This window comes from Passer domesticus, chromosome 1, assembly GCF_036417665.1.
Source record: "Passer domesticus isolate bPasDom1 chromosome 1, bPasDom1.hap1, whole genome shotgun sequence".
NCBI classification, from domain to species: domain Eukaryota; kingdom Metazoa; phylum Chordata; class Aves; order Passeriformes; family Passeridae; genus Passer; species Passer domesticus.
The window spans coordinates 137,770,495-137,784,267 of NC_087474.1; the positions used below are offsets into that span (position 1 = coordinate 137,770,495).

The 13,773-nt window shown below is 42.6% G+C and overlaps 1 protein-coding gene across 1 annotated transcript; it reads right to left on the bottom strand.

Annotated features, from left to right (window-relative positions):
• Nucleotides 1–1,578: 1,578 nt before the first annotated feature.
• GEM (GTP binding protein overexpressed in skeletal muscle) lies at nucleotides 1,579–10,463 on the bottom strand. The gene is made up of 5 exons (XM_064391720.1): nucleotides 10,309–10,463; nucleotides 8,266–8,608; nucleotides 5,133–5,209; nucleotides 4,446–4,650; nucleotides 1,579–2,822 (listed from the first exon to the last, which is right to left on the bottom strand). The coding sequence occupies exons 2-5, from the start codon at nucleotides 8,597–8,599 to the stop codon at nucleotides 2,545–2,547; spliced, it is 894 nt and encodes a 297-aa protein (XP_064247790.1). The 5' UTR covers nucleotides 8,600–8,608; nucleotides 10,309–10,463; the 3' UTR covers nucleotides 1,579–2,544.
• Between the last annotated feature and the right edge of the window lie 3,310 nt (nucleotides 10,464–13,773).

The window sequence follows — 13,773 nt, forward strand, 5'->3', positions numbered from 1 at the left end:
ATGGAGGAGAGGCTGCTGCCTGTGGACTTTCACCCTGCTCTGCCTGGACACCCACGGCAGGCGTGGAGCTGCAGGGTGAGCCAAAGGGCTGCTGAGAGGGTGACTGGGACAGGAAAGGTGGAGGCATGTGTTTGAATTGTTTTGGTCCAAGGGCAGTACTGTGCTGTTCAGAGGCCAGCAGCCCCAGAAGATAGAATTGCAGTGGTGTCTGCTTGCTGTGAACAGGAAAAGTCAGTGACATGCCATGCCCACTGCACAGCTCTTTGTGGCAGTTCTTGTGACATCTCGGGGGAATGGGCCTGCCTCACTGGTTTTTTTTCTTTGAAAAATCGTATGTTTTAGAAAGAAATTTTGTTATCTTGGAAGGAGTAGAAGGAGATGAGCAAGGATATGAAAACTTACTGGGTAATTCCAAATTTTTATAATGCCATCAATGTATCCTGATATCATAATGATGCTATGAACATGGAGGGCTTTTGTCCCTAAGGCCTGTATGTATGATCAACAGGAACATTTTGCATTTCTTCTAAACCTGCCTGGTTTAGATTTTTACCTTGACAGGTATAGAATAGACTAAGGAAATGTGCTGCTTGCATACAGCTATACTATCTGTTCATAAATATAATCTTAAAAATTAATTTGTGCAATATTGTTTTCATTCTTAGAATGGGGGAAAGGTTCTGAGTTTAAAAGTTCTGAAAAACTAAATTCTCTAGACTGCTCTGGGTTGACCTTAGGTTGCATGCTGACAGCTCAAAAGCGTTCATCCAAAATCCAGCAACTTGGATCTTGTCTGTGTTCGTTTCAGAAGGGTTTTTTTCTGTTCTTGTCAACACTTTATTCTAAATCAGAAATTTCCTTCCAGGGAGATCTTAATGCCACACAAGCATTGAGTCATTCTGTAATGGGATGTTTTACCCCTAGAGAACTGCTAGAAGTCATCTCTTCAGCAGAGGAAATTGTGGGCAAACACTCAGCATGCTCATTGCTGCCCAGAGCATTTGGTACATGAAAACTGCGCAGCCCAAAATGGGGAATCCAAGTCTCACCTTGTTAGTGCTGCACGTTTTTGCCTTCATCATCTGGGAAGATGAGCTGGCAGGCTGGAGATTTGGCTTTTCTGAGCCACATGGCCAAAAATGTAATGACTGTACCTCTGACTAGCATAGCCAAGAGGAAAATAGCACAAAGATGCCCAACAGCAAGTGAGGATTAGGGCACACCATGCGTGGTACCTGCTTTCTGTCCTTGAATGTAGCATTTCACTTCATCTCCAAAAGTGGGGCAACAGTACTCATCTACATTTCTAAAGTGTTCCCAGCCTAAAGGCCAAACACCTTTGCTAGAAGTGATTTATTTTTAACTGTGTCACCGCAATCCCATTTTCATGTGAGGGATATTGTGCACTCATCTTTGAGGCTCCTGTTGCTTCCTGCCTTGAGATCCTAGGTTGCTATGCAGCAGTGTTCAGTGATGTAAGGAATCCTCATTGCACTTCTCAAGCAGCAAACTTGCTCAGCATGCACAATCTTTTCTCTACTTGAAATTATTCTTAGGGATTTTCTACTGAGGCTCAAAGGCAGTCATATATTTTATTTATTTTATTACAAGGCATGTAAGTAAAAACTTGCATATCTGAAAAAAGATATTAGATAGAAAACAGTAATAAAATTAACATTATTATAATAAGAAAATTGGTAATAAATACATTTCCCCTCAACATTAAAATGCTTGTTATTTTGCACAACAATAAATACAGCATAGCTCTGGCATAGAGAAAGGCCAAGGATGGATACAAGAAGTCCATGTGGTGGCATAAAAAAGCTCAGGTGATTTTTAAAGGTTTGGCATCCTGCACTTGATGCACTTTGATACAACTTGCACTTTAATTTTAATTTTACTATCATTTTTAAACAGTCCCATAATATGAAAACAAGAGAGGAAAATTTGTTCGACTGTAGAATTTTTCCTTTAAATATTTTCAGAGATGTGTAAACTCACTGAAACTAATCCTTGAAATAAAGAAAAAATACCAAACAGGTGTCTTTGTGGTTATTCTACAAAAATGCTTTTTTTCTCAGCTGTGGGTGCTCAAGCCCGACCAGTCAACTGACAAGGGACCAATCTCCAGTCAGTTCTTCAATTCTTTACACAGTTTTAAAAAAGAAATATTAATAATAAGGAGAAAGAGTAAAGACAGTAGTATTCACTTCCCAAGTTATGGCATTTGAGGTTCTTACACTATTATCCAAAGGTGAGAGGAGAAAGAACAGGTGTATTCCAGAACAGTTCCCAGCATAATTTTGGGTCATTCTGGTCTATACTTTTCTTTTAAAACTACTGACAAAAAAAGAAAAAAAAAAAAAAAAAAGGAAGAGCTATTTCCATGCACTGTGCTGTTCTTATGCCAGCACATATCATCACAATCACAACTGTGAACCTAAGTCACTGATAGCCCAATCTAATATAGATTGATTGATTGTCCTATGACAAAGTTAGATAATGTCCGCAAAATGCCACAAGCTCTGGCAGAGTCCAGTGTTCTTAAAGTACTGATAGGTCATGGCAAGACTTGGACTTGAGTTTGAAGGCCATGTTCTTGTTGTTCTTTGCAACGATTTTGCCCCAAAACCGCCTGGCTTTCTTGGGGATGCTCTCTCTCCGTTTCTGTAGCGCCAGTCGCTTCTCGTTCTTTTCCTTGCTGTCCCTGCGGAGCCGCACTTGCCGCACGATGCCCTCGAAGAGCTCCTTCACGTTGTGCTGCACAGCTGCTGAGGTCTCGATGAACTTGCAGTCAAACACGACGGCGCAGGCTCGCCCCTCTGCAAAATGCCAAGGTGGACACGTTACATGGGGTCACCAGGCCCAGGGCAGGGGAGCCAGGACCAGCTGCCATGTGCGGGGGAGTCAGAGCCAGCAGGGAATTCCTCAAGCCTGATATAGGCACAGATAAGTCTTTAATCACCTGATGCTGCCTGCTAGCCCAGGATCCATCTGCCCTGTGTCACAGCTGCTTCCCAGAGGAAGTGGGGGGTGTACTGGGGAGTAAATCCCCTCCCAGCAAAGCCCAGCCCGTGCTGCTGGCTGTGAAGGTAGCGCAGAATGATGGGCTTGAGCTGAGACACTGAAGGCTGGGAGGCCAGCAATGCCTCAACACCACCTGGCCATCTGCAGTGCAAACTCCCCTAAGCTGCACTGAAAGGTGATGATGGCACTCTTCAGGCACACAGCACAGCATTGGAGGCAGAGCACTTTCCTCCTTCATGGGCCATGGGTGGAAACCACAGCCCTGGAACTGTGGCAATTTCAGTGAGAACAGACACATGTACAAAACCCTTAATAAAGGGTGTCTATGGCTTTTGGGGTACATCTGAAATCATAGTTCTTATTCTCAATTCCACGAGCCTAAGCTAAACCTGACAGGTGTCTTCCACACAAGCAAATTTCTGGCTTGCTGTGAATTCATTGTGAGGGCCATTAAAGTGACATGGATTCACCTGTCATCTTTCTAAAGAACTCTAAAGCTGGGCAAAGAGGAATGAGAAGGCAGCCCTGGGTTCCCTATGAACCCCTCAGTTCAAGCTCTTCACTTGGGGCAGCTGTTACAGGAGGCAGAGGAACTGTGCACATCCACAGAGCAAGGAAAAACGTCTAGCTCAGCTGGGAAACAGAAGAGCAGAACAGCTGCAGAGAGAAGAAAATGCTGAGCAGAAGAACCCATGTTTCTGATGGGCCAAGACGAGAACCTCTAATGCATGGCTGTGTATTACAGTGTGTCACCTCAGCCTCAGGGAAGATTCTCCAAGAAGATATTTTACTAGCTGCAGATGCTGAGAGCCAGCAGCAGTGTTCCCAACAGTCTCTCCATTCCTATTTATGGGCTTAGTGGTTATTCATTTGTGTGCAGCCAAGGGAAGGCTGATTTAGCATCCCAAAGCAAGGCAGTAAGGAGACCTCTTCTGAAAGGCTGCACAGTTCCTGCCCAGACCAGCAAAACAAAGATTGAGAGGGAATTTTAATTCGTCAGGGAGGACAGAGAACTGGTTATAAAGAAGAGAATTTTTGGCAGCAGAATAAAGGGGGCTAAACTTGTTATGCATAAACATGCATTGGGAATACAAAAGGTTTCCAGCTACCAGAGAAATCACATATTGCAGTGGTCTTACACTAGGAGCTGGAAGGGAAGAAATCCCATTTATGATGGTACTTAATAAATATACAAAAGGGATTGTCTGACATATAACAGTATAATCAAGGAAAGCTTAAGGACCTGGCAGACCCTTCCCAGTCCTCTGCCCTCTGTTCCAGTCCTCTTTTATTTTATTACTCTTTTATTGCCTAGTCCTGATCACAATGTACTCCCTCAGCCAGAGCACTCAGTTTGTCCAAAAGCTACTAGATGACTTTTAATGTTTATCTCGGGTTTATGCTCATAATTTCCTTACCTGCCACTGAAACTTCACGGCACCTGACAAGGTCACTTTTGTTGCCAACCAAAATAATGGGGATATCTTCTTTCTGGCGCGCCCTGCGGAGCTGTATTCGGAGCTCAGAGGCCTTCTCAAAGCTCGCTCGGTCTGTGATGGAGTAGACGATCAAGTAGGCGTCTCCCACTTGCATGCAGTGGTCTCGAATCCATTCTCCCTCCCGCTGTCCAAATTAAATGGTCAGACATCGTTATGCCCTGAGCAGATTTTACTTAGAAAGTAAAACATTAGAGAATCCAAATGCATTCCTGCTGTAAACTGTAATGGGTATGGTTTGAATCACAGTTATACTACAAGTAATTCCAATGTGGTGATGGTATGAATACTTCACCACAAAGGAGGGCAAAAAATTGCCCCAGATAATTTATTGTGCTGGCTTTAGGCTGGAATGAAAATGGTCTGGAAAGAAAGCTTGAATGTTTTGTTTTATCGTTTAAAAAAAATGAAGACTTGCACTTCTCAGGCTCACAGTGCAGAACCGTTAGGCATGCTTGCCTTGATGTGGGGTAGGGTTAATGCTATATCTTCCCTGATTCTGCTGTATGGAAACACCTATTTTCTTTCACAAAGGAAACTTGCTTTTTATATTAGCAGTTATGCACATACACTTTCCTGTCAGCATTTGACTAGAACAAATTAGAGTACCTTATTGTCCCACATGTCGAGCAGTACAACAGTTGCACTTTCTCCATCCACCATCAGAGTTCTTTCATACGTGTCTTCTGGAAAGAAAAGCAGAAATGTTGGTGATACATTATTTTGTGTCATCATATACATTAAAAAATTCAGGTTGCTGAATGTGGGGGATTTATTCACAGAGTTATTGAGCCAAATTTTAGGCTGGCTCACATCCAGTTCTTTCCTCATTTCCATCTGCACTGAATCTGCACTCTGTTCATAATTGGTTGCCTTACTTTCCATGATAGATGAAAGATCAGGAAACAAAATGTTCATTATTTTGGCTGATAGTCTCTTTATCTTATGTGGGAGAGAGAAAATAGAACCAGTGGAAGAAATAACCAAAAGCTGAACATTTGCCCCATGGGAGCAGCAGAGTCCAGCAAGGCTGAGTAATGGAAAATATTTGCTTTCGCTTTAGCATGGACAATTTACGGGTGAACAGTCACTGCTGCTGAGAGCAATACAGCAAACAGCCAACCAAGTGAGGAGGACAGGGTGTTGTGAGACAACAGCTGTTGAGTTTGAGACAGACAGACTTCAGTTGCACGTTCTCTCCCATTACACAGTTTCCCACATCACCTTTGATGTCAAATCACAGAAAAATTAAAAAACTACAAGTCAGTTATTTTGTACTGCAGCCATAAAAATTCATACCTAGATTATAAATGCCATGTGGCAAAATTCTGCCTAGATCTGAGGGGCTGTCGCCACTCTGAATTTTGATCAACCCTTGCTGTGAAATCTGCTTCAAATATCAATCTTTCTTCTTTTCTCCAAAGCTGAGGACATTAGGATGATCAATGAGAGGTTTGGACCCATTTCTAATCTCACATTAGTAGTCAGTGGAAAAGCCAGTCTTAAGGTACTGCAGCATTTGAAGGATCTGTCCCATCCATACTTGTAGATAAAGTTGTGTCTAACCTATGTCTCATAAGACTTCTGCTGTGTACTGATGAAGTGAACTTTCCCCTAAATTCCCCTCAGAGCCTTTCCTCAGAGGTAGGGATCTACATCCCAGTAAAAGAATAAGCCAAAACGATTACACATTTAAAATAAAGCCAAATGGAGCCCATGCTTAAAATGTCAAGACTAAAAAGACAGCGCTAATCACTAGGAGTGATTTCCCTTGAGGTCCCAAGTGTATGAGGCTTGTATTCATGAGTTAGCTTCATCTTACAATCAGTAGCAAAGCCTCTCCATAAAAGCAGCTGTACTCCTCTGTAAGCTGGCTACCCTGAAACTAGCCTTCCATGCAATTAAATTTCCAGTGTGTAAGCTAAAGTTCCAGTTTGTAAAGCTAAAGTAAATAGTTCCTTCAAGTGACTGAGCATCTGTGTGAGAACAAGCTCCATGCACACCAGAGGACAAAATCCAGAAGACTCCTTCTGCACTGCATTACATACAGAGAAGCTACAAATGCATAATCACACTCCTTGAAAATACTATGCCTAAATAATCATATTCAGCACTGATTTGCACCTTGGTCAGTCCTAGGGAATTTCCATAGAATATAAAACACACTGAAAGTGAGCACTTGGTTCATTTCATGCTCTTTTCAAAGCTGAAAATAAAAAAGGAGAGAGATAACAACAGCAAGACTTCCAATTATCTCTTCTGAGTTGGCCTTGAAAATCTTTCACTGCTATACTCCAAGCAATGCTGCTGGGAGTGTGATGGAAAGAGGAAACCACACGGCTTCACCTCAGGGAAAAGAAAACTGCCTGACAGGGGTGTGCAAAGAAAATCAGCTCCATTTCCTGATGGCTTGTCCAAGGATCCTACTCTACTTCAGTTGTTTAGCACTATGGAAACTTTTACCAGAGATGCTCCAGGCTGAGGAGCTGGTAGAACTAAGGAAAAAGTTAGATAGCAGAAGCTGAAGGCAGAGCACCCCTAAATCAGTGAATTTCAAATCCCCCAAGGGCACAAACTTTCTGTGTCCCCAGTCTGAGACAGCAAGTAAAGTAAGGAAAATATGAGTGCAACCTTCCTGATACTGTTTTTTTTTTAAATCCTGGGCAAAACTTCCACTAACTGGAGAGTTAAACACACAAAAAAGAAGCTGTCCTGCCTATGCCCCACTGAAGGCTGGAAGAGAAGCCCAGAAAATCTCTGTGGTAGTGCTGCCGCCATCACACCAAGGGAATACAGGCAGGAGACAGAAGGGAGAGACAAAGAAAGCCCTGCACAGTGACAAACAAAACCCAGCAGCAAACTGCATGTCCCCTGAAAGCAGCAATGACTATGTCCTTGGAGATACAGCAACTTCTGTGGCAGCACGACCCTTCCACATCAACATCTTTCACGCAGTATAGCTCAGGACTTGGTGCTACAGCTTCACCTTCTGCATGGTCTGATCTTTGGGATTAAAGAGCACTTTGCAATCCTAAACAAAGCAAGGGGGAAGTATCAAAGAGAATCCTACAGTTTGTGCCTTTCCCCCAGTGGGCAATAGGAATTTTCCTTCTCTCTTGAAGGACCTTTATCTTTGCTCCTCCTGGAGGAACGCATACTGTACAAATAACATGAAACAAGGTTTTTACTCAAAATTTTACATATTTTACTGCAAGTCCATCTCAGCCTGTTTATACAGAAAGGCTGAGATGACTTCTAATGGCAAATATTTTGGAAGTGACTTTTTCTTTATATGTGATTTTAAAATATTTAATTCTTGTAAATCATGAGGACCTTCAGTTATTTCCCCTCCCACAAGGAAAGCTGGAGTCAGCCCTTTGATGCCAGTGGTGACACAAATGTTGGACCAGCATGAAAGCTGAAGCAGACTCTTGTGTAGCATCATCACACGTAGGAATGAGGCATTTTCCAACAGGTATTTTGGAATTAAATAGCATAGGATTCTGAATTGCTTTCTTTCAGTGGCTTTCACTCATTGTTGGAGAGTATCTTACTCATCATATTTTGCTCTCTTGTTTTCTTTAAAAAGAGCTGCTTGAGCTCAATCAGTTTTGATAATCACACCCAAACACTTGTTACTTCTGGTTTACATTAAACGGCCTCTCTCTTTTATTCTGTGCCAATTACTACAGGCACAGCTGACTGCAAGCGAACACCAACACCCCAGGACATAACCACCTACCTCCCAGCACCTCACAGTCACTGTCAATGCTGTCGTGCACCCCTGCAAAGATGTTGGCGAGCGAGGACTTCCCCACGCCGTGCTCCCCGATCAGCACCACGCGGTAGCAGCTGCTGCCAGACTCGGAGGAGATGACGGAGTCGGATGACTCCGAGGACCAGCTCCTTCTGTAATATTCATCAGGACTGATGGTGTACCGTTTCTGTGGGTTGTACTCGTTGGAGTCTTTCTGGACCAGCAGGTTCTTTCCATCAGCAGGGATGCTCCATCGCTGCTGCTGCTGGTGCACACTGCTGTTGTGGGTGCGACGCATGGTGACATTGTTGAGAGTCATTTTTAAGCCCTAGAGAAAGATAGGGAAATCACAAATGTTACCCACAAAATATTTAGAAATGCTCTCTTCAAGGGGCCACATCATACTCCTCTGTAGGGACCTAATATGTGAGAAAAGAAAAATTAGCCTTTCTGCACTCTAGTGTACTTGGTGGTGCACAAAGAAATATTTTAGTTATTAGCTAGTGAAACAGAGCCTGTTTCCCAGGGATAATACCACCCTCACATGGTAAATCCTATCTTGTATACCCTTTACCAGCCCACAGCTGTGCTGGTGCAGCCCAGTCCTGGAAAGAGGGAGGCATTGCTGTGTCCCAGGAGGAGAAGGAGGGGACAGTGCTCACACACCAGTCCTGCACAGCAGCTGCAGCCCTGCCAAGAGCCTGCCTGTGGTGCAGGCAATGTTCACCTCCTTTTGGCATCACTGGGGACAGAGACACTGGACTCAGTTGCCTCCAACTGCTGGTGCAGCTGGTGTGCAGCATCTTTCTCATTGACTCAGTTAAGAGCTGAAACTTTTGGGAAGGCAATAAGTCATAATTCACTGCACTCTTGAGACAACCCTGGTACAAAAAGTCATGCAAGCAAGTCTTGCTGTGATGGGGTGGATTTGGGTCTTGTCTGTGGCCAGGTAAACAAAGAATGATTCTGCCTCAGACAGTGACTCTTTGGCTGGTAAGAGGGAGAATGTAGTGAAATCCAACAGCTTTTCTGAGGAGGTACAAATCATAGCTTCTACAGGAGATACAGCTGGGAGAAAAGCCTCATTAATTTATAGATATTAAATCAATAACTTCATTACCACACAATTAATTAGATAGGTTCACTCTTCTTACATAAGCATAGCTCTTAATTATATTTTACTCAGCAAACTCTATTTTGCCTTGCTTGGAGGCAGAGAAGAGTGATGTCAGTCCCACAGGCCAATATCTACCATTTTTAGGAAAGTTACTTTGATGCATTCCAGCTCCCAAAGTGACCATTATTTAGACATTTTTCCTTTTTTCCCTATATCTGATGTTTCTCGGCTCTCTCCTCCATATCAGTAAATTGGATAATTGTCCATAAAATTCACCCAGCCACTTTCAAACCTCAATAATAGGTGATGAACAATAAAAAGAACAGTAAAGCAACATGTACAAATTGCTATTCTTCTTCATACAAAACTGTCTGAAAACTTCTGTGAATAAATTCCCAGCAGGACCTAGGACAAATATATAGAAAAAGCACTGTCTGCATTTACTACAGAATACACAATATTTTCTCTGTGATGTGCAGTACTTTGGGGCAAAATGATACAAGTCACAGAACTTTGTCAGCAAGAAATACATCTAAGGAAGAAATCACACACTAAGCAAAGGCTTCTTCACAAACAAAATTAAATATTTACTGTGGTTGAATTCTAAAACGCACTTTTTCCTTGCAGTATCCCCATTGAAAAGACCAGATGAAAAAGCCAGATCTGATTCAGTCAAACAACAGAGAGTAACTCACAACCTGCAACAAGCAGTCACTCACAAAACCATCACAAACACAAGCATTTTAAAATGTTGCCTCTAACAAATTGCCATCCCTCATTAAAAACAGCCAAACGAGTCCCTGTCACACACTGTGCTCCAAGCTCAAACTGGTTTTGCTACCCCATACAGCATTTAGCTGCCTGGGTCTCCAGCACCTCCAGGGAAAGACTGGGTCCAAATCCACTCTTACTTGTGCCAGGCTCCCGCAGCCAGTGCAGTCCTTTGTTCCCCCTGCCCTTCTGCCTCGCTGGGCTGTGCCACACTGAGCAGCTCTGCCGGAGTAAATCCTCTCCTGCTCTGGGACTGCCTCTTTAATTCCTTCTCAGCAAACCTGGTTTATATTAAGCCCATCTGATCAGAGACAGGGCTTTTCCGTGACGTGGCTGGCCTTTCCATACAACAGCCAGCCCCCAGCTGGGGGAAAGCAGACATGCAGAAGAGAAAAACTTGCAAACAATCTCGAAAGACTTACTCAAAATCATGTGATTGTTTTAATATTGCCAGTAAAATAAACACTTTTGGTTCTTGCATGATGAAAACAGGAAAGTGGAACAAAAATAAATAATACATGTCATTTGGCCTCAGAGAGCTTTTAATTCAAATGTTTTCAAAATTAATGATGATTTAAAATTTACCTAAGTTTATTTCATGCATAAGATTCTGTAAATGGACTATGTATCTGTTATCTGTCTGCAAAACACACTTAACCCCCTGCTGGACAAAACATTTCTCTGGAATAAAATATCTGAATGTTATTTTGAAATTTTTTAGAAGTAGGAATATTATTCTAGGGGCTTTGCAGGGGTTTTGTTTGTTTCTTTGTTTTTAAAGCTCCAATATTAACAAACCTCTTATTTTCTCTCAGCCTCCAAGTGACCGTACCCAGTCTCCTGAACTGCATAACCATCTCTCTCTCACTTCTGCTTCAATATTTTCCTACCAAGGGCTTGAAAAGCCATCCAACTATGAATTCAGTGTTACTGCAGCTGCATGTTGGCAAAGATGCACCAGAACCAACAAAGTCTGCACAAAGTCACACAATGTTGACACTGTGTACAGGAACAATCACTATATAGTGTACATGCCACAAACCCAGGGTCTGGTCCTTAAATTTTTATATTTATTTTTATAGCCTTACAGCTGATTGGCGGAAGAAATTTTGCCATGAGGCAAGAAATCCAAAACTGCTGAAACTTGTAACAACATGCTTCTTCATTAGCAAAGGAAGAGTAAGGAACTGTGACAGAACTACTTGCTAGGGCTACCACAACTTTTATATAAGTATACACAAACCCTGTATATTTATCCAGACTCTGGATTAAATATAATGAAGTCCTACTGCTTTCTTTTATATTTACATATTTACATTTTATATTTAAATTTATATTTACAATCTCCTGGTTGTAATCTAATAGGACAAGTTCTTATCCTAGAAAGTCTGAACAACTTTAGTTTTAAACAGGGGGAGTAATTTTATTTTTTTTCCATGCTACAGGCAAATCTGTAACTGGCAATGTACCTTTATTGAAGGGAACACTGATGTGCAGAAAACATCTCTTGTTAACACTGGAATTGAAATCTCCTTGCTTGGTTTCCCCTTTGGCTTTATTGCATTCCTGTGTCTTTCATGAGGGTTTTCAAGGACCTCCTGAGCCATTCTCAAGTTTTAAAAGCCAAGAGCTTTTCACAAAGTAATAGGTACTCATCAATGTACATGAAAATTATGCAGATCTACCAAGGATAGAATTGAGCAAAAATATGCCCTGATTTTCCTTCTTGTGTATTTCAGTGCTTGGCAGCAGCTAAACTGGCCCCAGGTCCTGCATCTTCACCTCACCTCTCTCTTACTCATCAGGCTCTGGGCCTCTGCTGCTCAGTGATAAGCCCAAGGAGCAGAAAGTGCCACATCCTCTGTGTAAGTTGTACAGAGGGGCTTGTAATACTTACTGCACAAAATGTAACCACATCTCTATCCAGGAAGGTTTGTGGCATGGACAGCACTTTGCAAAAATACCTTTCCTGTTGGCATACTCAACTGAAGTTGCTCATTTTTTGAAACATGCTGGAAACCCTGAAGGTGAGTGGGTGGTTAGAGTACCATGGACCTCAGGTTTGCACAGCTCTCTGTAAGCTGTCTGTAATTTGTCACTGCTGAGTAAAAAAGCAAAACCTGTCCACTGCAGGACTGGAGAGATTTATGGCCAGAGTGATTGCAGCAGAACTGCAGGCTCTAATGTCTTACCCAAATGTTTAACATATATCACAGCAGAAAGTGCAGACAGAAGAAATAAACCAAAATCAGAAAAGCCTTTGTGTTTAGTTGTAGTTACTGTTAGATTAGGAATTGCTAGACGTCATCTTTCATATCCTCTTCATAAAATTCAAGACAGACAAAGAAAACATGTCTCTCCAGAACCACACAATATATCTCTTCCCTAAAGCCATCCAGAAGAGTTCTCCCACCGTGGCATGAAGTGCTTGTACTTGGGGAACTTGCATGTGTGTTTTCCTTTGTACTGTCTCTTCTGAGCCTACTCTGGTTTTCCAACTGGACAATTAACTCTCCAGGTCCCATTCTGCACTACACATCCACAGGATGTGGCATTGTTGCTCCTCGGGGAATGCCATCAGCACTCACGAAGTTCACTCACTCTCTCTGTGGGGGAAACACTTTCTTAACCATTTTTTAAGCTGGGGAGAGATGCAGCCTTTTTAGCCTCTGGGTACTTACAAGGGACAACAGCAGGTTGATTACTGAAATACATGACCTGGGACCTTCTCAGGGACAAAAACAATCCCACAGATTGATGGAGACTGCTGCAGTCCTGGTCTGTTCAGCCCTTTTGCACTCTTTGCTGGCCAACATTTGTGCAAGTCTCGTGCCTGCCCACGACACAGGCACGAGAAGAGACAAACCATAAGGCCAGTGCTGTCGCAAAGCACACGAGCGCTTGAACGTAACTGCCTGGTGCAGCATGAAAAGTCAGAGGCATTGTTTTTCTCCCACCTTATCCACTCTCTGTTTCATTAATCACATCTTAAAGGAATTCTCCCTGCAGCCAGGATGAAGTAAACACTGCAGAGTAGCAGTTCTGCAACCCTTCCCCAGCCAATTACAATTAGAGCAGGTGATGCCCAGAGCAATTAGGCAGAAATTTTCCATTGACTGTAAAAGCACTGCTTTTTAGCTAACACTTAACTAGCTAGTTTGAATTTATGTATATGATGGTAAAAGTGGTTCCTCAAATCTTCTGGTATAAGGGTGGTCCACAGAGAGGACATAAATTATCTCAGAGTCGGAGGGAAATTCAAGGGAGGAAAAAAAAATTAAAAAGCAGGAAAAACAAAATTCAGATTTCTTTCAATGAAAACTGAATGCAGCATCTTTGAAAGTACACTTTCTCCCTATACATCCATCAGAGAAGTTCACCTCCATCTTTCCCCTCAGAAGGCCTGGCATAGCAGACTTTCCCAATAGCGAGTTGCCAGCATAGGCAGTGAGTGAGGTCTGCCTCTCCTCCAGACCATTGTGGCATTTCACATTCTGCCCTGCTTCTCACATCTGGCAGTGCTGGCAGGCCCCTGGCTATTCTCAGCCCTACCAACAACATAAGATATGGAGAGAAATTGATTTGGGTGCTGGGCTGGATAGTGC